We start from the raw sequence: 26,769 nt of genomic DNA, 5'->3' as shown, positions 1-26,769 counted from the left end.
CGCGTTTGAAGGTGTACGGAGTGCAATTCTAATTAAATAATAATAATCCTGTGATATTGCATTGCATCGCAGTAGCCATGAATTGCATACCAAGAAGAAACGAAAAACTCGCTGCTATCTTCTTCTTTTTTCTGGCGTTACGTCCCAACTGGGACAAAGCCTATTTCTAAGCAGGCAGGTGTTCTTATGAGCGCTTCCGCAGTTATTAATTGAGGACTTCCTTTGCCGATTGACCATTTTAGCATGTGTATATCGTGTGGCAGGTACGATGATACTTTATGTTCTGGCAAGTCGAGAAAATTTACTTTACCAAAAGACCCTCGACTGGTGGGATTCGAACCCACGATTCTCAGGTTGGTCTAGCTGAATAGCTGCGCGTTTACCGCTAGGACTCTGGGATCCTACGTATACAATATTTTGGTATTATACTTTAATTAAATATTGTCCACACCTATATTTGATATTATTAGGGTATTGAAATACTTTGAATTCAAATTTGAACCGTCACTAAATAATAAAACACAAATGTGGGCTTCGTAGCCGTGCGGTTAGTGTCACCAGGCATTTAGCCAAATCGTGCTATGGAGTGTGGGTTCGATTCCTACTGCAGGCCAGAAAACTTTTCGTGATGAATGTTCTCCGACTGTACCATTGGGCGTTGCATGCTAGTCCGTTGCCTAGTGTGGTGCTTCCTTCAAAGGGCAAAATGCCCACTGGAAGTATTAATGTGTCGTTGTCTTGTAAAAAAAATATCTCGGCTTATTTAAATGGATGAACGTAACTATTTCCTTCGACATGCAGTCTCCAGATAAAATGAAACAAATTGAAAAAAATCATTCCCTACGTGGACTTGCTTTTGCTTTTAAAGCAAGTATGATAACAGACTGCAGCTATAGACATGACAATTATGCTGAAACTGATTAAATGGATGATACTTGCATCAAGGCAGGGTTAGATCTGAGATATTTATGGACAAATGTTTATGAAATTTTCACATTTTTTTCAGACATCACATGAATTTCAACATATATTTTTGAGTGATTTTTTCAATCACAAGTTCATTGTAGTGATTTATTTTACAAATCTGAAAAATTAATGTAATAAATAAATAAAGTTGGACATTTAGACGATCATATTTACTTATGATGGTTTTTGTGTAGAGTTTCCATATCTTTGGATGAATAGTTTATGTTTTTTTTGTCAAAAATTTCACTTTAGCCTAGATGTTTTTACTACCGTCGTGCGGGGTGACATTGGTCCATAAGGGTGACTTTGGGCCAAGATTTTTACAGCAAACTAAAACCAGAATATGGCACGCTTCAAGAATACGTTATAAATAGCCACTGGATGGTCATGGATTAGTTTTTTTTTGTCTCCCGTGCTAGTCAAGAGATGCATTGAAAAGGGCGGTCAAAGTCACCCCCTAGGACCAATGTCAGCCCGCACGGCGGTATTGGAGTTGTGCATGGAAAAATTACTCAAAAATGTATGTTGAAATTCAAGTAATGCCTGACATGCTGTGAAAACTTCATTTCAATCCGTCAATAAATAACTGAGAACTAGCCTGTCCAAGTTGACCATGTATAGAAGATTGAAAAAGTTGAAAATGTATTGTCCGAACCTGAATATTCTAATTATCAGTCAAAACAAGAAAAAAAATTGGAAACAAAAGTCCATAGGTTTTGTCCGACATTTGTTCTAGATCGAACCACTGTGCATTGGCGTAGGAACACGGAGGAGAGCAGGAGAGCCAGCCCCAAGAATCGTCCAGCCCTCCCTCCAGAATTTTGGGTGATAGTAAATATAAAAATAAACACGTAATTCAAATGGGATGAAAAATCTTCTGAATTAATTTACCTGACTCGTTATCAAAAACATTTTTTTAGTAATTTAGTTCTTTTATTTTGTAGAACAATGATGAGCAAAGGTCACTTGTCGCACACAGCATCAGCTTGGCTGTTCTGACTTCGGTGAATCGCGCGAGAACCGAAAAAAATCTCCCGGCTGTCGCTCGATTGCTTACCGGCAGAAACAGCTTATTGTTGTGTGCGATAAATGCAATTTCTTCACATCAGAAATTCGTATTTTCTGAATAATGCAAATAATGATGTTTTAAATGTTCTAGCGTAAAGCCAGGTCCGTCCCACTCGGGTTCAGATTGGGTATCACTTCTAGTACTGCATTTGGTCCATTTGTATTGTAAAAGGTACCCGAGTTTGACAGATCGCAGTACACTTTGTACGGCATTCTAGATTTTGCTCTATAATTTTATTGGCCATAAAATTTTGAACAACTGTAAGGGACATGAAGGTCTTTATTTCGTTTTTGGTAAAACAGCATATTCACTGCATCATGATTTCCCATGTTTTTTCCCATGATAATTTCCCTTATAAGAATTCATTGAAGGAATCCATCCATGCAACTTTGTTTGATGTTCGGCGGAATTATATGAAAAAATAAGTTACTAAATTACTAAAGGAATTTTTTTAGACAACAGATAGGGGAATTTTTGGTAAAAATAAGGCTTAATTCATTACAGTTCTTTTCAAGCGACCTGGCTAAATTAATTAACTCATTACGCATAGTAAAAATGGATCAACTATGGGTGAAATTATGAAAAAATCCACGTGCTCAGCTAGGTTTCGAACCCAGTGCTCTTGTATGCTAGACGAGCGCTTTATCGACTAAGCTACCAAGCGACATGGTGACCCAATAACTCATATCCCCAAGTTCCCCAAGTTCCAATTCAAATTCATAAAGTGGCTCGGTAGCTTAGTTGGTAAAGCGCTCGTCTGGCATACAAAAGTCGTGAGTTCGTATCCCAGTTGAGCACGTGGATATTTTTCATAATTTCATCCGTAATTTATCCATCTTTACTACACGTAATGAGTTAATTGATTTAATAACCTGATTGAATTGGTTTACCGAACAGCCCATCCCTATGGCGCATGAGATGAGACGAGTCGACTCCATTTGGTTAAATCTCCGGATTATAGGGTGCAGAGCTAGTTCTATGATTCACTTTGGCAAGGTTTTTTTTCGGCCGATTTGTCTGAAAGTTTACAAAAAGAAGCACTTCGATGCCCTGCAAGAATTACTTACGAAAAATGTTTTTGAAATGTTTCTTGCCTTCGAATCTTCAGAGAAAACTTAGTGAAAAAAACAGGATTTTTTTTGTTAATAGCAGTAAAGAAATTTGTGGAGAAACATTTGGCAAAATAACTGGAAAGAGGAAATGGATTCATTGAGATATTCATAAAAGAGTTTGTAATGTTCTCCCTAAACCAGTATAGGCCTGAGTGAAAGCAAAAATGCTAAAACCCTTACCACTTAGCGAATACTTCTTCTTCTTCTTCTTTCTGGCGTTACATCCCAACTGGGACAAAGCCTGCTTCTCAGATTAGTATTCTTATGAGCACTTCCACAGTTATTAACTGAGAGCTTTCTTTGCCGATTGACCATTTTTGCATGTGTATATCGTGTGGCAGGTACGAAGATACTCTATGCGCTGGGAATCGAGAAAATTTCCATTACGAAAAGATCCTCGACCAGTGGGATTCGAACCCACGACCCTCAGCATGGTCATGCTGAATAGCTGCGCGTTTACCGCTACGGCTATCTGGACCCCAATACTTAACGGATTCAAATAATTTTTTGTCAGTATACTGGCCCACATATCTAGTTTCTAGAAGTGGCCGGATGAACTCGGGAATACTCCTGTAGCCGGAGTTATTGCGGTGGGTCACTGAGTCAAGTCGGGTAGAAAAAGGCGATTTTTTGGGACATGCCAAGTTATCTTTATTTATTTTCAATGGTATTCATTTTATTTTGCATAAATAATTGACAGGGTGTCTACTACCTGGAAAAACCTGGAAAACCTGGAAATATCAGGGAATTTTATTCAACCTGGAAAAAACCTGGAATTCTCAGGGAATTTTGGCTACACTCAGGGAAATTATTTTAAAGCAATAATGCATAGTAGAATATGTCGTTTTTGTGAAACAAAATCTTTTCAATCAAAAAATTTTCGCTATCAAAACGCTAGTTGACCTTTTAACGATTTTTATTTAAATATTCAACATAAACATTTTTAGTAGGGCGCGGCTTATTCTTCAAAAGCTCTCAAAACCAAAAATTCGTGTGCTTCACTGAATTCAAATCACATTATAGGAGAAACCTCAAAATCTGAGCCAAAAATATTAACATTTAAAGGTGGCGCAAGCGTTTGGAAGGTGAATTTTCAAGTTATAAAAAATGACCTTCAGTGAAGTAAACATAACTTTGTTATTTTTTAACCAATTTTGAAACTTTTAGCACCATTATCTTCCGAATTAAATTTATAAAAACTTTGTAGAACACCAAATTTGTCTAAAATCCAAGTTAAAAATATTTTTATCCAAATTTTTCCTCATTTTACTCAAAATTATAAATCGATTCCGAATATTTTTACATGTTTTCAAAGCAAATTTAGTTGTTTTCAAACTGTTCATACAACACATTTTTCTAAAAAATAGTTTTGACTCAGCTTTTCAACAAAAACTACCCAACAACATGATTTTTAATGAAAAAATCAAATATCTTTGGATTACTTAAATTTTTTCGCCGGAAATTGATTTTTTTTCTATAAAACTTAAATATATAAAGCATCTTGCCTGATGAAAAGTGCATATATTTTTTAACATGCAGACATATGTTTGTTTCAAAATTATTTAAAAATAGACTTTGCAACAATTTTTAAAGGTTTAACAAATGAGAAAAACTAGTTTCAGCTTTAGAGATAATATTTAACTGGCACAAATTTGAAAAAAAAACTGGCATTTTTTGTTAAAAAATCATGTTTTCGCTGCATGACTGGGTCAAGACATTTTTAATGAAATGTTATGTATGAAAGGTTTGAAAACAATTGAATTAACTTTAAAAGCATGTAAAAAGATTTGGAATCGGTTGAGTAATCATGAAGTTATGGTCAAACAAAATTGAAATTTTTAGTAAAATGAGGAAAAATTTTGGATAAATTATTTTTAACTAAAACTTGTTTTGATTTAAGACAAATTTGGTGTTCTACAAAGTTTTCATAAATTTAATTTTGAAGGTGTTGATGCTAAAAGTTTTGAAGTCGGTTAATAAATAACAAATACTCTAGAGCAGCGTGCTGCCTTTGCATCTTTGCGAGGGAGCGAAAAAATGCTAAGCAGAGAGGCAACGAAAAATGAGCGAGGAAAATGCAGCACAAAACACAACAGAGTAAAATTCCATCAAAAAAGGGTGCTCTCACAACTCCCCGAGGACTGTCTGTTCGGGCGGCAGACTCAAGAGTTGTTTTGAAATGAGAGTTATGGTGAGCATCGCAACGAGAGAGAGAGAGAGTGCCTGAAAAAATCCTCGCATTTTTTTGCACTCTCACTCGAATTGCTTGAGGATCTGTGTTGAAAATTTTGAGTTAATTTTTTATCCTCAGAGAAACGGTAAAATCGCCTCCTTTTTGCCTCGCAGAGGAGTTTCTATCAAGCCTGCTTTACTGAAGGTTATTTTTTATAACCTGAAAATTCACCTTCAAAACGCTTGGTGGCGACCTTTGAATGTTAATATTTTTGGCTCAAATTTTGAGGTTTCTCTATTAATGTAATTTAAAATTAGTAGAGCTCACGAATTTTTGGTTTTGAGAGCTTTTGAAAAATAAACCGCACCCTAATGTTTAGGCAATGAAGCAAAATTTAAGATTGCCAAGTTGATAAAGGCTAGTACAGTTCTAGTTGGGTTCCATTCATGAGCATATGAAACCTAGTTGAAAACATTCCAATTTTTTTTTCAAATTTTTTTTTTCTTTTTGACGTAGAACTACGTCTTTCTTCTCTATACAGGAGTGAAATTGGAATTTCAAAACCAAGAGCGTTACGTTGGCATGAAATATTTTAAACGTTTATAACTTTTCGCTGGCTTAACGAAATTTCTTGATTAGCACCTCAATCGAAAGACAAGACATCAAAGCTTCATGTCGTTTACTTACTGAATCCCAAATACCTGTTCAAATAGTTTAATAACTGTTTTAAAAGAGAACATTGATTTCAAGCAAATCTATAAATAGGGGTGGCTAGAAAAAATTTGACGTCATTTGCTTTTCACTCTCCGATTGGCTCGCATCTCAGCAAGCGACAGATCGGCTGACCGGGCGTGCTTCTCAGGCACAGACATCGATAGCGAAGGACGCCCCCGTTTGTCTTGCTTCGCTCAAATCAAACTGTTGAGCGAGCGAGAGAAGATGCCGTCCGAAGCTAAAGCCATCACCGCTGCCACCGCCAAGAAGAAGAAGAGGAAGCAGTCCGCAGGAGAATTTGCGGTCGAACTGTGAACACGGTCGGGCGAGCCATTCTCGCTTTGTGGTTCACCGCTTGTTTGCGTTCACCCAGCCATCGTCATCGCCGCCGCAAATTTCATCGGCCAAGGAGCTGTTGACCCGCGCTTCAAGATTTCGACTCGTGATAAAATCAGCATTGGTGGTCAAGAAGCAATCCCGTTAGGAACAAATACCAGAAGCCCCCTGAGTTGCTGGTCCGAGGAGCTGCTAATCGAGCGTCGGACTAATGTGATCGCTCTAGATTTCAAGAGTGAGCAACGTTTCCAGCAACGAAACATTCAGCTGGTTCGTCGTATAAGCAAATTACTTGCTCAAATTTAGCTAACAAAGCCATCGGCCCTTTTCAGGGCCATCAAATTTGTGGAAAAGAGTTAAAAGAAAAATATTTACGACTTCTTATATTCCTAAATAAATTTCACAGCTACATACAAAATTTCATTTGTCATGAATAATTTATGACTCAACAATTTGAGATTGTACTCGCAGACGCTGCTGCAGTGCCGTCGGGGTGAGTGCTCAACATTTCACAACGATTGTAAAATAGAGTGGCATTTCCAACAGCGCCTTTAATGTTCCATATTTTATGGGAACACTTTGATTAGGAAAATTATCACATGTAACAAAATTGCGACATATTTAGAATGCTTTTGAAAAGACATTCTCATTGAACAATTGTAATAATTTTGGCACCCATGGATCAGAAATTTACCTTCATAATAAAGAAAACTATTGGTTATCAATAGCTCGTATTGAATATTTAGGGAATGTCAATCATTCCAACAATTCATGTTCGACCAAATTCTCACGTATTAGCATTCTCCGCAATTTTTAAGTAATTCCAAGCCCAACACATTATTGGCACATACCCATTTCCCAGATTGGTCGGTCAGAAAGCGAAGAGCACAAAAGGGAGGAGCATCATCTGCTATTCTAAGGTTATAAAACATGCTGCCTTCGTCGAATTCAGTTTCATTCCATTTCCGCTTTCGAGCTGGTAAGAGCTCCTCCGAACTTGCTTAGCGAGAAGTACCTCGCTTCTAGAATCCTGCTGAGCTGTTATCCAGAATCTGGTTTATGAAATCGCTTAAGATTTCAAGATTGGGCTACGTTTCCAGATTTCAACTAAATCCCTGTGATCCGCTACCCTGTTGCTGTTGTGCACCCATGAAATATTCATCTGGTTTGTCGAATAAACAGAGAACTTATTCACATCTTCTTCTTCTTCTTCTTGGCATTAACGTGCTCGCTGGGACAGAGCCTGCTTCTCAGCTTAGTGTTCTTATGACACTTCCACAGTTATTAACTGAGAGCTTTCTTTGCCAAAGTTTCCATTTTTGCATTCGTATATCGTATGGCAAGTACGATTATACTCTATGCCCAGGGAAGTCAAGAAAATTTCCATTACGAAAAGATCCTGGACCGACCGGGAATCAAACCCAGACACCTTCAGCATGGCTTTGCTTTGTAGCCGCGGACTCTAACCATTCGGCTAAGGAAGGCCCCAACTTATTCACATGCATTTGCAACTTTTTCGATTTTCCATACAAAATGACCAACATTGGTAAGTTAGATCTCAGTTATTTATGGACCGATTCGAATGAAACTTTCACAGAGCATCAGATATATCTTGAATTTTAACATATATTTTTGAATAATTTTTCCAATCACGAGTTTATAAGTAATAACGGTTTGACTAAAGTGTAATTTTCGACGAAAAATTCAAAACTTTTTATCTCAAAATCTGATAGCCCTACACAAAAACTGTCTTCAGCAAACTTATTCATCTCGTCAAAATCTACAACTTTGCTGAAGATACCATGAAGCTATTCCTTCAATATGTTTAGTTATGTCAATTATAAAAAAAATCGTCAAAAAATTCATTTTAGTCAAACCGTTACTGCTTTTCAACGTGTGATTGGAAAAATCACTCAAAAATATATGTTAAAATTAAAGTTATGTTTGATATTCTGTGATAACTTCATTCAAATCGGTCCATAAATAACTGAGATATAATTTATCAAAGTTAGTCAGTTTGCATGAAAAAAAAAACCAAGAGCGTTACGTTGGCATGAAGTATTTTGAACGTTTATAACTTTTTGCTGGATCAACGAAATACCTTAATTAGCACCTCAATCGAAAGACAAAACATCAAAGGTTCATTTCGTTTACGTACTGAATCCCACATACATGTTCAAATAGTTTAATAACTGTTTTAAAAGAGAACGTTGATTTCAACCAAATCTATAAATATGGGGTGCTAGAGAAAAGATGCTTTTCACTCTTCGCTTGGATCGCATCTCAGTAGGCAGCAGGTCGGCTTGCTTTGACCGGGCGTGCTTCTCAGGCACAGACATCGATAGCGAAGGACCTCCCCGTTTGTCTTGCTTCGCTCAAATCAAACTGTCGAGCGAGCGAGAGAAGATGCCGTCCAAAGCCAAATTCATCACCGCTGCCGCCGCCAAGAAGAAGAAGAAGAAGAGGAAGCAGTCCACAGGAGAATTTGCGGTCGAACTGTGAACACGGTCGGGCGAATCATTCTCGCTTTGTGCTTCACCGCTTGTTTGCGTTCACCCAGCCATCATCACCGCCGCCATCTTCAGATTTCGACTTAAGCCCGGTGTTACTGTTGTGCGCCAACCAGCCCACGAAACTTTCGGTTCGTCGTATAAGCAAATAACTTGCTCAAATTTATACATTTGAGTTGAGGATTCCCCGTTTGACCATGGCAATCAACTGATAACATCCCGCAGTGTTATTTATCTGTAAAAGCATCAAAGCTAACAAAGCCATCGGCCCTTTTCAGGGCCATCAAACTAGTGCAAAAGAGTTGAAAGAGAAACATTTCCGACTTTATTTATGACTTCTTATATTCCTAAATCAATTTCACAGCTTCACTTTGTCATGAATAATTTATGATTCAACAATTTTAGACTGTAATTGCGGGCGCTGCTGCGGTGCCGTCGGGGTGAGTGCTCAACATTTCACAACGATTGTAAAATATAGTGGCATTTCCAACAGCGTCTTTGATGTTCCATATTTTATGGGAACACTTTGATTAGCAAAATTATCACATGTAGGGGAACTTACGTATTCTCGGCAACTTAAGCAGATGCCGTGCTTCTTTTGGAATTTTCTCGGACATCAGCAGACAAATTCCGTGTTTGTCTATTTACATTTATGCGTTGCTCAATCCTCTATCGATTCACACCGACAGACTTGTCAAAATGCTTTTGGAAACGTTTTTACAAGTCTGCGAACATACCTTATCGGTGTGACTATTGTCGGCAGCCCCACTCTCTTCGGCAACTTTCCCATAACAACTGCTGGTGAATCTATTCGGCAGCTCCAAATCAGTCGCATTTTGAGGCGTGCTCATTTGAATTTTTGACATCTCCGGCGATATCGTTTGTTTAGTCTCGGAAATCTCGCCAGCGGGAAGCGGGCAGACTGAATGTTTCCACTGATGTGTTTTGATAGAAAAATACTGTGTATTCGGCGTTTGAAATTTGGTTGCCGATAATAGTCGAATGGTGCCGAAGCCGTAAGTCTCCCTAATAAAATTGCGACATATTAAGAATGCCTTTGAAAAGACATTCTCATTGAACAATTGTAATAATTTTGGCACCCATGGATCAGAAATTTACCTTCATAATAAAGAAAACTATTGGTTATCAATAGCTCGTATTGAATATTTAGTTAATGTCTACCCTTCCAGCAATTCGTGTTCGACCAATTTCTCACGCATTAGCATTCTCCGCAATTTTCAAGTAATTCTAAGCCCAACACATTATTGGCACATACCCATTTCCCATATTGGTCGGTCAGAAAACGAACAGCACAAAAGGGAGGAGCATCATCTGCTATTCCAAGGTTATAAAACATGCTGCCTTCGTTGGATTCAGTTTCATTCCAATTCCGCTTTCGAGCTGGTAAGAGCTCCTCCGAACTTGCTTAGCGAGAAGTTTTTCACTGCTAGAAACCTGCTGAGCTGTTAATCTTCAAGCTGCCAATCCAGCATCTGGTTTGAGAAATCGCTCAAGATTTCTAGGTTGACCGATCCGCGCTTCTAGATTTCGACTCGCGGTAAACTCCGCATCGGTAGTGCAGTCAAGAAACAAGCCCGCTATGCACCAATACCAGAGCCCCCTGAGTGGCTGATCCGAGGAGCTGCTTATCGAGCGTCTGGCTTATGAAATCGCTCAAGATTTCAAGATTGAGCTACGTTTCCAGATTTCAACCAAATCCCTGTGATCCGCTACCCTGTTGCTGTTGTGCACCCATGAAATATATTTGTCGTATAAGCAGAGTACTTGTTCAGATATACTCTTTCGTTTGTGATTCTCCGTTTTATCATGGCAACCAACTGATAACATCCCGTAGTGCTATTCATCTGTGACAGCATCCAAGCTCAATCTGCCCTTTTCAGCGCCAACATACGTTCATAAAAGGGTTTATTGGATGATATTCACTGATTTATCTATAATGATCTAAATATCCCGGTATTCTACAAAACTTGATTTGGTTCACATAATTTACCCCACATAATTACATGAATTTGAGAATTTACCGCTGCAGCGCCGTCAGACCGTAATAACATCATAGTGCTTAGCATTGTATGGTTTTTTAACAGCGTCGTTGATTTATCATAATGGAGGAACACTTCCTAAATTCTCGAGTACGGGAATTGGAAAATGTATTAAAATTGTGACAGATTTTAAATACTGTTCAATAAACTGTTTCTTGACCAATTGTAATGAGCAACTATTGATCTGAAATTTTTCTACATGTTAGTCTATTGCAAATGTCATAGTATATAAATCAGAGCACATTGAACATTGATCAGAAATATTTAAAATTTGCACGAAAACAAAACATGCGTGATTTTAATTTATTGTAAGCTATTAAATAATGTTAATATGTTTACTGTCCATACGAACGTGCATGTGAATTTTCCAAGATATGTAAATCCCTAACCAAGACATCAACTTCATGTACCTTATCCTAGATTGGTCAATCAGAAGAAGGCTAAAAATACGAAAGGGAGGAGCATCGTCTGCAATTCAAATTATGTAAAACATACTATCTTCAACAGATTCGGTTCATTTAAGTGACGAATGACCTTCGGGTTAAAATCCCTCCGTAACAACAACAGGGTTCGGTTCATTTCATTTACACTTTCGAGCTAGTAAGAACTTCTTGTGATAAACACAGTATAGTTAGTAATATTTCCTAATGTGCTTACCACATACTTGCTAATATCTCTTAATTCATATCGTAGCGTCATACAATATCTGATCACGAATAATCTACAATACGACAATTTGAGGATGTTCCGAGAACGCTGCTGCAGTGCCGTCGGGATGCACTAACAGCATAATGCTCATCTTGTACATCCCTTGCCAAGACATCAATTTCATATAGCCTATTTTCCAGATCAATGCAATAGACAACATGTAGAAAAATCAATTCAGATCAATAGTTGCTCATTACAATTGGTCAAGAAACAGTTTATTGAACAGTATTTAAAATCTGCCGCAATTTTAATACATTTTTCAATTTCCGTACTTGAGAATTTAGGAAGTGTTCCTCCATTATGATAAATCAACGACGATATTGGAAATAAAATACAATGCTAAGCACTATGTTATTACGGTCTGAAGGCGCTGTAGCAGCGTACACGGGTAAATTCTCAAATTCATGTGATTATGTGGGGTAAATTATGTGAACCAATTCAGGTTTGGTATTATACCGGGAGATTTAGATCATTATAGATAAATCAGGAAATATTATTCAATAAACTCTTTTATGAACGTATGTTGGCGCTGAAAAGGGCCGATTGAGCTTGGATGCTGTTACAGATGAATAGCACTACGGGATGTTATCAGTTGGTTCCCATGATACGGAGAATCACCAACGAAAGTGTATATCTGAACAAGTACTCTGCAGATTATGTCGAAATGTCCGATTGTCGCCGGTAGTGGCCGCGGGAGCCGTAGTGCTCGGGATGGATTGTCCTCCATGACTGGTCCTGGCCGGAAATATTCGTGGGGAGAAACTCGACCCTTTGCTGCAGGAATTTCATTAACAACTCTTTGGTAAAGCAGTAATTTTCCGAAGAAAATTCTGCTAAAAGTGAACTTTTTCAAAACAACTCTTATTAAAAGGAATATTTATCAACAACTCTTTGTTAAGTGAAATCATTCTTAACAACTCTTTGCTTTGTTCGCTACTCGCACACTGCTGTGGCTTTCACGCGCTCTTCCTTGCTGCTCCGCTGCTAGATCCGTTCGTTACGCCGTTCGATTTATGAATGAGCTGGGAGCAGAACAACCACTGGTTTTGTTTGCTCCAGTTTCGTTCACCGATGGCGAGTGGTGGGGTTCTCGCCTTGTTGCTTTGTCGCTCCGTTCGCTACTCGCACACTGCTGTGGCTTTCACGCGCCCTTCCTTGCTGCTCCAGATGATCTGTCCGTGACGCCGTTCGTTTTGTGAATGAGCTGGGAGCAGAACAACCACTGGTTTTATTTGCTCCAGTTTCATTCACCGCTGGCGAGTGGTGGGGTTCTCGCTTTGTTGCCTCGTCGCTCCGTATGATACTCGCACGCGATTGGTTAATGCTTTCGCGCTATTTTCGATTGCGTGTTTTGTCGCTGTCTGAACGTTCCGTCCGTTTTGACGTTCGATTGACGCATATTTTCAATAGTTTATTGTCGATAATCAACAGGGGGAGGGTTTTCAGACACTATTTGACATGAACAAAAGAGAGTCCATAGTAGTTCTACGTGAACCCCGCGGTAATGTAACAGACATTACCCACCCCAATTTTTTTATACAAAAATAATAAACTTTGTAGGTAAAGAGAAAAAAGGACAAAAATACTATATTTTGAAGGTTAGCAGATTTTTTTATAGTCTTGTCTATTTTAGTCTTACTATTTTAATGCAAGTTTCTATTTTTGGTTAAGGTCTCTAAAGTCTCTATTTTAATCAAAATGGTCACTAAACTCACATTTGATCTGCTTGCAGTAAATCCTGATGCAAAATTCTAGAGACTCAAGAAAAACCTACAAAGACTATTATACGATTATTCCACAAGTTCTTAATGATAGTTTTCTCAGATCCCGAGGAATGCTTCAGGAATTCTGGTAATTTTTCCAGTGATTTCTTCTGGAATACTTCCAGGAATGCTACCAACAATTTTTCAATGGATGCTTAGAAGAATTTCTTAAGAATTTGGCCCAAAGTTGCTAGAGCTTTCCACCGCTTCCACAAAGGTTCATTCCAGAGCTTAACAAAAAAAACTTGCAGTAATTTTCACAGAGGTTATCCTGAAAAAAAAAACCTAGCGTTTATCACATGATTTTTCCACTGATTTTTTGTAACTTCTAGAAAATTTCGCACAGATCCTAAAGGAGCTCTTCCACTAAGATTTATTTCAGAGTTTTTGAAAAAAATAATTTTTTTCGACATTTTTCCAAGAAACCCCATAATAATTTCTACGCCATTTTTTTTCATTTATTCTAAGCATTTTCATAAGGACCCTTTTTAAATTTACTCACGATTACACTCAGGAATTGCTCCAAAAATCCTTCAGGCATTGTTCGATGAAATCGGAGTTATAAACTAATAAACTTTTCCAAGAATTTCTTGATAAATTCAACTTGGGATTTCTTATAAAATTTCTCCAGAAATTCTCTCGGCATTTCTCCATCATTTCATCAAAATATGATTCCTGTGGTTCCATTTCTTGAAAAAATTTTCAAATCTCAATGAATTCTTCTCAACTTCATCACCATTTCTTCAAAAACAAGACTGTAATACTTTATTCAGAGGTTGAAATGTTTTTTTTTTCAGTTATATTGACAATTTATGAGGAGAATCTTAGAAAGCGCTTCATCAAGAATCCAAAATTTCGACATTCCTTGTGAATTTCTCAAAATTTTCTACAATAAATCTGACAAATTTCTTTGATCCTTTCCTGGAGACATCCCTTGATCTTTAAATACTTTATCAAAAACCTGGAGGAATTTCTGAACGAGGTTAGAATTCTTGAAGATGATCTAAATCAACTTTTTGGAAAACTTGTAGATTCGTTGAATCATAAAACAATTATTGGACGGATTCCTGATCCTTAGAAAAATTCCAGATCGAGTTCATGGAGGTATCTAAAACGAAATTCTTGGCAGAATTACTCACAGAATTCGCTAAACATCACAAATCATACTCCTGGAAATATTATCGGTGTAATATGTGAATAAATTTTACAGCACAAGGAGCAATCGTAATGGAACGAGTACGTTTTTGATGTTCATAAAACTGAATACCATTTTAGGGAAGTCTTTTTTTTTTTTTCTTAGGTTCAATCGTTGTTAATATCTGACTTTGAGAATGACAGGCACTTTCAGATCATTTGATAATAATTCTTGGTTTTCGTGGAATTATTACAAAATAACCATTTTTTTTCTTGAGTTGTTAACAAACATATATTTTTTTGAAAATACTTTTCGTTAGACTTTTTTTTTAAGTGTTTCAAAGCCAAACTCCTATCTTTGAAAATAAATGTTTAATCATCTAATATTAAAAATTCACCAAACACTTATGGATTTTGAAGAGTTTCTTGAACCTGGAATTATTTTCCAGAACCTGGAAAAACCTGGAAATATCAGGGAATTCTATTTCTGTAAATGAGTAGACACCCTGATTGAGATCTAATATTCAACATTATTAATTTATAGTTTTGCACCGTTTAGAGTGTACCAGATGCGGCCACTCGGACTTAATGCCCTAAAGAACCGGCTCTAGATTTGTTAGGTACTAAACCGTTTCAAATCTCTAAAAGTATAGATGGAACATAATAGTTCACTAAAATGCGTTACCATAAGGTTGACACAGATGTGAAGATACAAATTGTGCACTTCATCATAAATTTGAGGCATCCCGGGGACCCAAAAGTGGTCATTTGTAGGAGCAATAAAATGCAGTTGACATAATTATTCAATTTAAATCTCCTTGATATAGTGACCACATTATAGCCGATTCTGGAAATTATCTGTGACTTGGATTTTGCCTACCTCCAGGGGCACAGAAGCACAGAACCCTTGTCACCCGACCTGACCCAGTGATCCACTGCAATAACTCCGACCACAGGAACATTCCCGAGATTCTTTGACCACTTTTAGAAACTTGATATGTGTACGAGTATACTGACAAAAAATATTTGAAATCCGTTGAGTATTCGCTGAGTGGTGTGAGTTTTAATAATTTTTCTTTCACTCAGGCCTATACGGGTTTCCTTAGAAATGATTTTATATTGAACTCTGGGAAGTCCAAACGTCAAGGAAGGAATTTTGCTATATTTCAAGCATAATTTCTGAAGAAGATTCTGATGAAACTTATTGAGGCATTTGTTATTTTTTATTGTTAATCGATTAGAGAGCTTTCAATTATCCTGTAAAAATTCACTGCTAGAGAAAAGATTTATAATAATCACTTATATTTTGCTGTCCAATCTTTTCATGTTCCCAAAAGCAACACTTAAAAGAATCTTAAGAAAAAGGTAAATTCTAGGAGTTTTGAAAAATTGCAGTGGTCTTATACTGCCCATACTCGCAATACAGTCCCATTAGTAAAATCATCATGTCGAGAAAAACGCGTCTAAACATAATTGTAAAATTTTTCGTTTCGTCACTGTTGGTAGTAGTCAATCCTGGTAGAATTACTCAACACATTATGATCGAAGTATGCACAAATCTTTAACTACTGAAATAAAGTTGAAGCGGTTGTTTTTTATGTCCAAATCCAAAATACTAGCAAATGGGACTCGATATCCAAGTATTTCGCTCGTCTAACACAAATATACCCGCATATCAGTCCCATTACTTAAGACTCGCTTACTTTGTTATCGTGCTCCTTGACACATTTATTTTCATGTTTACGATGGATTCCGAACCCAATTACTTTTGCAGTTGTTAGTATTCGCATATTTAGAGTGTAGTAATGTCCCTCAATGCTAAAAAAAAAATAGTGATGACAGTGATAGTGATGTAAAATTTCTTGGCTAAGATTTGACTGTTGCACCGGTCAAAATTAAAAGTTCAATGCAACCACATGCAGCATTTGGATGTCGGTGTAGGATTTGAAACAGACCAAAGTAAAACTTAAAGCAAGGTTTGGCCTACAAGCTGATGGCGGTTCCATTGATTCCACAATCCTGCTGTGTGTCTAAAACATTCTAATTTCTCGAAATTGCATGGCGCAAACACTCAGTTTTACCATGAAAACCTTGTCAATGATATCAGTGGCGATGTGTGCAGACCTGCGCTGGCCCAAAAAGCCTTCACTTTCCCTCTATCAATGGAAGATGAGACTACCGAAGATTAATCTGAAGGACAATAGTAGAACAACGTAAGCATTGGTTCAGGGAAGTGATTATATTCAATACTCTAAGAAGGCTTCATAAGGTTCTAAGACAATTCGCTACAGAAGGCATTCTGGGAGAACTTTCATGTAAAATATCAAGTTTTTCTCAAATAAAAATTATGAAAACCACTGTAAATTGTACGATTTCTTCTTCTTACGAATTGAATACCATTGTAGAAAATTAAATAAATCATAATAGAAATGAGTTTGCTTCAATTTCGTCGAATTCAACTGATGGGACTGTTATGCGAGTACTTTCAATATGGGACGCACATGAATTGGTATTTTTTTCGCACTTTGTCCATACAAATATACAATTTTGAGAAAGATTTTGAAAACTACACTATAAATGAAGGCTATTCATGAAGCTAACTCAAAAGTGATAAAAATTCAAATGGGACTGTTATGCGAGTATGGGCAGTATACGTATTGATCCTAATTTCTGAAAGTGTATCAAAAGTTTCTCAAAAAAATTCAAAGTAGTGCAAACATTTCCTCCAAGATAAAAATTTAGTAAAATCTTACATTACGGCAATGTTCTTAAAGAACCGCCAATAATTTCGTTGTACACTTTCACAGTTCTAACAAAATAGTCTCCCCAAAATAGTTTGTTTGAAATTTCTGAGACTCACATAGCCGAGCTCTTGAAAACAATGATTAGGTAAGTAGATATTTCTTTCAAAAAGTGGTTGCATGAATGGAAAGCATACTCATCCTAAAACTTTATTGAAATCATAGAATTTGCGATATGATACGATATCGAAGGATTACTGTTAGAACTTATGTAAATGAATGTTAACAAGGTATTTAAGACCTTCAACGCCTTTTCGGTGGCGGCATCCGGAAGCCCTTCCGTCTGGACTTGGCTTCAATGATCATATTGGCCTGCCGTTTCAAGTAGCTTCGCGACGGAACTTCGGCCTCATCGTCCGACAGGACCACCGTTGCGCCTGGTCCAGGTGAAGCCGAAGATATTTGGGCGGTAGTTCGTCCAGCAATCAAATTCACATAAACCGGTGGATATGCCGGAGGTTTCTCTCGGTCTTCCTGTATGGAAGATGTTCCCACCGATGGACTCGCGGTCGGGATTTGCAATGCCGAACTGGCCGGTCGCGGCGGAAGTGACGGCTGTTGCTCCGTTTCCTCTTCCGAGAGGCCACTGTCGGTTTCGGTAGCCAGTTGACCGCTGGCAATCATGCCCAGCTTAATCTTTTCCTCTAGCATGTTTCCCAGGTCATCAGTGGAAATGTTCTCCGAGGAAATATCGTCAAGATCCAGTGGCTTCTCGCTGGGAACGGCTGGCGTCCGGGTCAAAAATTGCACCTCCAAATTGTCATCGATTTCCCGCAGCGCCAGCAACAGTTCCACCAACGAGTCTTTAATCGTATTAAACACATTCCGGGTGTAATCGATTGCCTTTTCACACTCCTCTCGGCGGGCTTTCTGTTCCTCGATTGAGTTCCGGATCTTTTCCAGCTCCTCTTGATTGCTGCAAGTGGAAATAGAAACTTTAGAATCGTTGAAAATGTCCCACGCCTCCGGGGCCCAGCTTACACATCGCTGTCCTTGACATCGGCAAACTTGAACGCATCCAATTGGGCCGTCATCAGCTCCCGTTGCGATTCCAATTGTTTCTTCTCGTTCTCGGTGACGGTTCGCAGGTACGTCAACCGAGCCGAGGCTTCCCGTTGGGCCAGGAAGCGATCAACGACTTCGCTCGCGGCGCTTACCCCTGCGGAAATAGACGAGAGGAGATTGAACGGATAATTGGATTAGGTTCAATTAAGAGACGTGGGATCATCGAGAGAGATTGATTGGGTTATTAGTTAATGAACGATGGGTGTTGGTCATTTTCCCAAATGGCTTAATTTGGGTGGTTAAAGCTTTAGAAGACAGTGCAACAAATCATTTTATCATTGCAAGTGAGTCTAAACTCATAACCATTTCTAAAATTTGATTTGAAATTTTGAATTTTGATTTGAAATAACTTCATATTTTTATATCAAACATCAAAAATTTTCTGCTTTCAGAGAAATTTTCCAAACGTTTCTTCGAATAACAGTTCCAGAACTTCTTCAGGCACCTTGCATAAAGTTTTTCGAAGGATACCTCCAATGAATTCCTCAGAGTGTTCCATCGAAAATTTTGATTATTAAAGTACAGTGCGTAACCTCATATTTTTTTTTCTCAGGAATGTCGGCAAAGATTCTTCATCTCAAAACACTTCAAACAATTTTCCAAGGATTTCACTAAATATTCGTCGAAAAACTTCACTAAGTACTTCTTCAGGAATTCTTTAAATAGTTTCAGGTATTATCTCTTCAATTATTTCAGGAATTATTCCAGGCATACCGCCTACTTATCAGGTTTTTTTAAATATCTTGCAAAATTAGTCGAATTTTTAGCTCAACACATTTCTTTAAGTAGATGAAAGAACCGAATTTAGTAATATACCATTTAATTCCACTAGAGTTCCACTCTAGTGGAATTAAATGATATAGTACTCAATTCGGTTTTCTCATCTACTTATAGATATTCTACTAAACAGCTCGAAGATTTATTAATATTTCTTTAGACATTACTTCTCACTAAACGACCCCACTAGGGCAGAGCCTGCTTCTCAGCTTAGCGTTCAATGCTCACTTCCACAATTATTATTGGAAAGCTTTCTTTGCCATTTTTGCATTCGTTTATCGTGCTCTATGCCCGGAGTAGTCAAAAAAAATCTTTTATGATTCAAACCTTCAACATTGCTTTGCTTTGTAGCCGCTAGCTCACCACTAGACTAAGGAAGGCCTCGCCTGTGAGAATTCATAGATACATCTCCTGGATAACTAAAATGCCTCCAAAGATTCATTTGAGAATTTACTCAAGAATAGCACCTCTAAATTATCAACAATAATTTCCTCAGAAGCGATCCCTTGAAATTCATTTGAGCAATTTTCATCAGGAATTCTTTCAGAAATTTCTACACGAATTTTCCCATGAAATCCTAGTACCGTACACCCCCGCTAATTTGAACGGTGCAAACCATCGGGGTTCATTTTTAATTTGAACATCTAGTCACCCTAGAAACGTGTATCTGGTTACCTCTTTTACTATTTTGTTTTGATTCTGCGTTCCATTCCACTTTACTCTGTTCCATGAGCCAAATGACGTTTGAACCATTTTTAATCTGAACGATGTGCAAATTAGCGGGGTACAAATTGAAAAGTGTTCAGATTAAATGTGGTCAAACCAACGGGGGTACCCGGTAATTGATTTCCCGACTAATCTAAAGCAGAAGAAAAAAAACGAAACAAAAAGAATTCCTGAAAAGAATATCTTTATTAGATTTTTAAGAATTCCCCAGGAGAATTTCAGAACAAATTTTTAAATGGAACTTTTGAAATAACTCTGGTAAAATCTTTCCTCTAAAGTAATTTTGAAATTTTCCAAGACTTAGTATTAGGAAACCAACTATTATTATTTGAAAGTAATTTGCTCAAGAAATTTGTGTAAACATTCTGCTAATATGGTACTTTCTAGTAGATACCGTTGTAATAAACCGTGAAAAAAGTAAATGAAAACTTTCACCAAATATTATAGAAGACATTTTTGCGTGAAACATTGGACAAATGTCAAAAGAACTACATAAAAAAATCCAAGAAAACTCCCATGAATAGTCAAGAGAGAATTTCTGCTAGTAGTCGGGGAGCAATCCTTACAGAGAGTTTTGGTGTAATTACTAAAGATTTTATAGGTACTTTAATTCGCTGTTGCTACGGGGTTGGCAATCTGCAGTATCCACTTCGCACACATGAATAGCCGCAAACACACCTGGCGACACCCAAGTGGCTGCTCCCAAATAGACTATGTGCTGATTGATGGACAACATTTCTCAGATATCATGGATGTCAGGATCTTACGATAATATCGACTCGGATCATTATCTCGTTGTAGCTAAAATTAGAGGAGCATTTATCCAGCGTCGCACTTTCCAGAACTAACAGAACGCTGCGCTTCAATATCCAACGCTTATCGACTGATGGGGTTGCTGCACAGTACCGCCAGCCAGTCTTCAAAGATCATCATTGCTGCACAGATATTTTGAAAAGCATGCTTTGAAAATATCAATGCTTCGCGTAGGATTCGCGCCTTTTCAATTCAATTGCTCCTGTGCTCATTTGATCAAAAATAATGCATCATTGATTCAAATCATTTCACCGCAAACTGCATACTCTAGACCTTGGATTGCCAGCCTCGGTAAGCATAAAAACAATCCCTTTCAAAAATGCGGTTTTCAGTTAGCTTTCAATTGGAACTTCTTGAAACCTATCTCAAACCTATCTAAAGGGAAATGTCAACAGTATAGTAAATAAATAAAAGTGTTGTAGTCTTATGTTCTTACCATGGGTATAAACTTATAATTTATATGAGCAATATCTTTTGTTTAAAGATTAGCTCTATCTACGAAAAAAAAAAAAACACAGTTTGGTGTAAAAGGTCAGTTATATTTTCGCTAGTTGAGGTCATTTATGTCGTCAGTATTCTGCTAGTACTGCAGTATTAGCTTATCATCACATAACTCAAAAACATATTTTCTATTGGCAAGAGACAATTTATAGTGGGAATTCGCTCGCTGGGGGTCCATTACACAGAATGACTCGATGGGTGGATGTTCGCTGGTAGGAAAAATCCAACTTAAAAGCACTCGAATGCCAAGAAAAGATGTCAAACTGATTTGACGTCTGAGTACCAGCGCATTGAAGTATCCCTATATAGAACAAATGTGTATGTACGCACATATTTCGTGAGGATTTGCGCTCCAGATGCGTTAGTCTGGAACATTTTCACCAGCTGTTAGTCGCTCCAACTAACGGGTCGGATTTGCTTGATGGAAGGCAGTCGTGTTCCAACCAGCGAATCCCCGCTGTATATGATTAAAAACATTGCAGATCAGACTGTCAATAATTTTAATTGCTTTGGTTTGGCACCCAGTCTTATGAAATTAGAAGAAATACATTGCGCTGATTCATAAACTGGATAGGTACTGACAAGCACTTTTTGACCTTGCAATGAAAAAAAAAACATTCTTGGTTGCTAAGCCTACCAACAATGATTGTTATCCTTCTTCAGCCTAGTGCGCTAAGTCGAAGGAGCCACAAATGATTCAAATAAATGATGCAGTATTTTCACCGAAATGAGTGGAGCAAATCAAAGCCTTGTTGGATTGGAAAATTAGGATCGTGCATTCTCTTTCTCCTTGTTTTATACATCAAAGCAACAAAATGCAAAGGCAATTTTGAAGACTGCCGCCAGCAGCTAGACGAGCGGTTGCAAAAAATCAACAATTCTGGAGATGTCAACAGTTTGTGGGACCCTATCTACGAAGCTGTGGCAACAACGGCGCAGAAAGTGATTGGCACTGGTCAACGACGAAGACGAAACGACTGGTTCGATGAAGAGTGACAGACGTGAAGAATGTTGCAAGAATAGACAGACGTGAAGAATGTTGCAAGACAGAATAGAGAGCGGTACAGGAAAGCGAGAGACAAAGAAAAACGAATCCACCGCAGAAAGAAAAGGCAGCACGACAAAAGTGAGGTAGCTGAAGCTCAAGATAGCATGTACCGGAACGATATGCGGTCAATGGCGTGCGGCACAATACCTGACCGATAAACCGGCGGTGGCTACCGGATGGAAAATGCACTTCCAGCAATTGTTGAACGGTGAAAACGGAAAGGCAGCGAAACAGGATGAACATTGATGATGACGATCTGTGGACTGTGGCCCCACCGATAATAGGAGGGGATAAAAATGCTATCAGTGAGCTGAAGAACGGTAAGCCTGCTGGGAATAACGAGATCCCGGCGACGCTTCTCAAGCACCGAAGTGAGCAGCTTTACCAGTCGATTCACCGAATACTTCTGAAGGTATGGGAGGACGAAGATATGCCCACCGACTGGTTGGATGGCCTTATGGCTATTAGCAGATCTAGCGTGCAGAAAAATGGCACTATCATCAAACGGTCGCGACTTTATGGGAATCGATGCAGGTCAGCCGAGGAGGCCTTCGTGTCTCTGAAGAGGGAGACAGCCAGGATGGACCTGCCCATTATTTCTAGTAAAACGAAGTACATGGTTGCAGGTAGAGATAGATGTACGCTTGGTGGTGTAGATGCTAAGGAATTCGTTTATTTGTGACATGTGATAATGACGTTTCCCGCAAAGTGAAAAGACTTGTTGCAGCGGTGAATAGGGCCTTCTACGAGCTGCGTAACCAACTTAAGTCCCACAACTTGCAAACGGAAACGAAATTCGTCCTGTATAAAACGGTTGCTCTCTACGGGCACGTTGTGAAGAAGACGTTGGAAGAGGAAGACCGGAACAATACCCGGTGGAAAACTAGAAAATTGTTTGTGGCGCAGACGCATGAATCACGATTTATATCCATAACTGGAGCCAACGAACTCGAATATTATAAAGCGTGTATAATACGGCAGACTGCAATGGGCTGGTCGTTTAGTTCGAATTCGGAAGAAAGAATTGCGAAAACAGTATTCAGAAGATATCCAGGTAATGGTAGGCGACTTCTGTAAACTCTTGATTAATTTCCGAAACAAATTTTCAATGTAACGATCTAGGTGGAGGAGAAGAGTAGGCTAAAGACAAAAATTTCAATGTTTTTTTTTTATACAAAAAAAACGTTGCGAAATATAATTCTTATTTCTTGGCAGGAATACTCTAGAAGTTTTTTTTAAAGGAATCCCTAGGCCTATACTAGATAAGTTCAGAAGAAAATCCCAAATAAAATACCAGAACAAAAACTCACCAATTAACTTTTTTGCAATTAATTAGTGGGTTAATCCCTTACGAAAATTAAGTGGAATTCTAGGGAATACATGAAATATGAATTCCAGGAAAATATGAGAACTTCCTCGAGAAAGTTTTGAAGGTTGTTTGGAAAAATTACTAAACAAATCCCAGGAACAATTTTTAAAACACCCCTAGTAGATTTCCTGATTGAATTCCTCAAAAAATCCCGAATAAAGATCGTGCTATAAATTTCCGGAAACTATGAAATACTGATTGAATTTTTCATGGAGTCTAGAGCACAAAAATTGGAGAAAATTCTATGAGAGAGCCACTGGACAATTTGTTTTTGAAAGACTGAGGACATACTTTAAAAATTTCTGGAAGAATCGTTGAAATCATTTCTGGAAGTATTCTTAGGCCATTGCTGTCAAAGTGACAAAGTCTGGTATCCTGAACACAAATCTTTTAAGAATTCCTAGGAGGATCCTAGGAAGAATTCCTGAAGAAATTTTCCGAGTAATACCTGCAGGAAAATTTGGGTAAATCCTGCATTAATGACTAATGAAATTCTTGGAGACGTCTTGAAAAAAAAACACTTAGACCTAGTCGCTATCACTATGAGTATAAATTCCTTATTCAATTTTAAGAAGAGTCCCATAAAATTCTCAGAAGAATTCAGAGAAGGTTTTCTGAAAAAAATCTTGGATGAATTCATAGGAAAACACCTGAAGGAAAAGCTGAGAACTATTCGAAGAAATTTGAAATATTTCCTAGAAAATTATTAAGGAACAATAGTTTGAGTAATTGTGAACCTTCCTTAGTCTATCATATATATATAGTCCTTTACAAAAGAAATTCAGGGCTACCAACATTGACAAACTTCAGTTTATGCCAGAATGTGACGTTTGCATTCGGTTTAGGTGGGATATAGCCCTCGTAACTGGAGCGAGCCCAATTAACACGAAGTGCAATTAAACATAGTGCAACGAACGAAATTCGACTGTATCATCATAATTTCCACACGATATACGAATGCGAAAATGGCAACTTAGGCGAAGAAAGCTCTCAGCTAATAGCTGCGGAAGTGCTCATAAGAACACCAAGCTGAGTACCAGGCTCTGTCCCTATGAACGTGGGCCCAAAAGAGAGAAGAAGAATTTTTGGAGGAAATTCTATGGAAGAATAGACTAGAGGAACTTCTTGAAATATTCCTTGAGGAATTCAATGTCCTTGCATGGTTTTACCTTAGATGAATTTAGTCCGATATGGATTACTGTTTCTACGTTCAAATCCATTTCATGCTACTCAGGCAATGGACTATGGAAATACATGGAATCCCTTGTGAAAAATCGCCACAAGAAATCGGGTTGAAATTCATAGATTTGCATTATGAAAAAAAGAAAAGGGTTTACGCAGCAACTTGAATTTGAACCAAGAACCTTGTGATTGATAGGCCCGTGCGTACACTTTGCGGCTATCGACGCTTTGATGTGGGATGATGTTAAACGATAAAGCGTTCGTTTTTTGCAATTATCGTTCAATCGTTCATAAAGAAAAATGTATAAATTTCGATAGTTCAGTTCGCTCGATACAACTGGATTTTATAATATACGCTGAATACATTCATTCAAACTGAGAGTTTCAAGAAATAGAATTGTACTATCAATCCAATCCCATTCCCTACGTTACCTGTCGCTTGCATCAGTTTTTTGAACTTCTGCTCCATCTCCGATGCCGTTTCCTTATCGTGACCGCTCGAGTCATCCCCTTCGCCCTTTCCAGCCGAGTGATCCCCGGAAGCGGACAGCACACTTTCCTGGTGCACCATCGTCTTCCCGGTGGAGAATATCTTCCGCTCTAAGCGTTCCAGTTCCTGCTTGCGCTCTTCCACTTGCCGGCGGAAATCCAAAGCCTGCTTCTCCCTCGCTTTGTTGGCAAAATGCGTTGTCTGTTCCTGCCGCTGCAGGATCGATTTGGTATTATCGCGCATTTGCATGGCCTCCTTGTGTACAGCCTCCAGCTTCGTTATCTCAGCCTGCTGCTCCGTGATGGCTTGCTCAAGGTCCAACAGAGAACTCTCAAACTTCTCCGCGTCTCGCATCAACGCCAACTTGATCCCCCTGTACTTCTTCCTGATGTGCTCCGCCTCCATCCACTGGACCGAAGTACGGTGAATCTCGTTCTCCAAGTGCGTGATGAGCTTCCTATTAGCATCCTCTTCCACCGTTTCCGGTGGATTCGAACCGTCCGCGTTGGAGTGCTTGTAGCCCATCAGCATGTGATACTGATCCAGAAGCTTCTTGTAGTACAACTCGCGCTTCTTGTGCTTCGCCTCAATGGCATCCGCCTGCTTGTTCACGTCGATTATCTTCAAGTCTACTATGTGGAGCGCGTCCCTAACGGTTTTGGCCCCCGGAGGAAGTTGAACTCTTCGCTTGATCTCCTGGACGTTTTTCTGCGCCTTGGCGCTGTTCGGATTGTGCAGGTAGGACAACTTGTTGGTCAAGTCTCGTACTTCCTTCTTCAGCTCGGCGATCTTATCGTTTTGGGACTTCCTAGCTTCGGCCCACTCCTCGGTGTAGGCCTTCTTTTGACCCTCTGAAAATTTGGAAAGTTTTCTTGAGCATAGCAAATGCTTCGTTTTATTTGGATTTGACGCTACTCACCAGCCAATTGCACCTTCTTCTTCAACTCTGCGATTTTCTTATTGGTCAGAGCTAGGTTTTCGGCGCTCAGAAGTGGCTTTGGAGTAGCCATTTTTAGTAATTTTCACAATAAATTTAGCTGCTCAGTTATCCGAAAGTGAAAAATTCCGTAATATGGTTTTCTTCGTATCGATCTAACCGCAAAGCAAATTGGCGATCTGTTGCCCTTGGCAATCGTTTAGCGGTTAGGTGGCGAAGGAGTTAGGGAAGGAATGTTGTAACAGTTTTGTTGTGTTTTGGCACGTGTTAGTGCATGCCGGTATTTGACCCTGGCCCTCGGTAGGAGGTAACTTGTTGCGTTTGTTTGGGATACTAGTTGCATCGTTCTCTATGTGGAATCGCTCGGTTGATGTGACCACTTGTTGACTCCGTTACCAGGAGTTGCGTTTGTTTATGTAACTAATAACATTTCCGATTTTTTAACATCTTTTATTATTTTGATGGTTTTTTATTTGTTGAAATTACTTATGGCATTATTTTTGCTGAAAAATTAC

General features: G+C 38.5%; 1 protein-coding gene across 1 annotated transcript; it reads right to left on the bottom strand.

The window, feature by feature from the left end:
• Positions 1-17,471: 17,471 nt before the first annotated feature.
• On the bottom strand, positions 17,472-26,424 carry LOC5573040 (coiled-coil domain-containing protein 151). The gene is made up of 4 exons (XM_001654302.2): positions 26,237-26,424; positions 25,260-26,168; positions 18,328-18,505; positions 17,472-18,262 (listed from the first exon to the last, which is right to left on the bottom strand). Exons 1-4 carry the CDS (start codon positions 26,325-26,327, stop codon positions 17,590-17,592), a joined length of 1,851 nt encoding a protein of 616 aa, XP_001654352.2. The 5' UTR covers positions 26,328-26,424; the 3' UTR covers positions 17,472-17,589.
• Between the last annotated feature and the right edge of the window lie 345 nt (positions 26,425-26,769).

The sequence above is a fragment of the Aedes aegypti genome, chromosome 1 (assembly GCF_002204515.2).
Source record: "Aedes aegypti strain LVP_AGWG chromosome 1, AaegL5.0 Primary Assembly, whole genome shotgun sequence".
NCBI classification, from domain to species: domain Eukaryota; kingdom Metazoa; phylum Arthropoda; class Insecta; order Diptera; family Culicidae; genus Aedes; species Aedes aegypti.
Note: the sequence above shows the minus strand (reverse complement) of the source record. Positions and strands in the feature narration are given on the sequence as shown.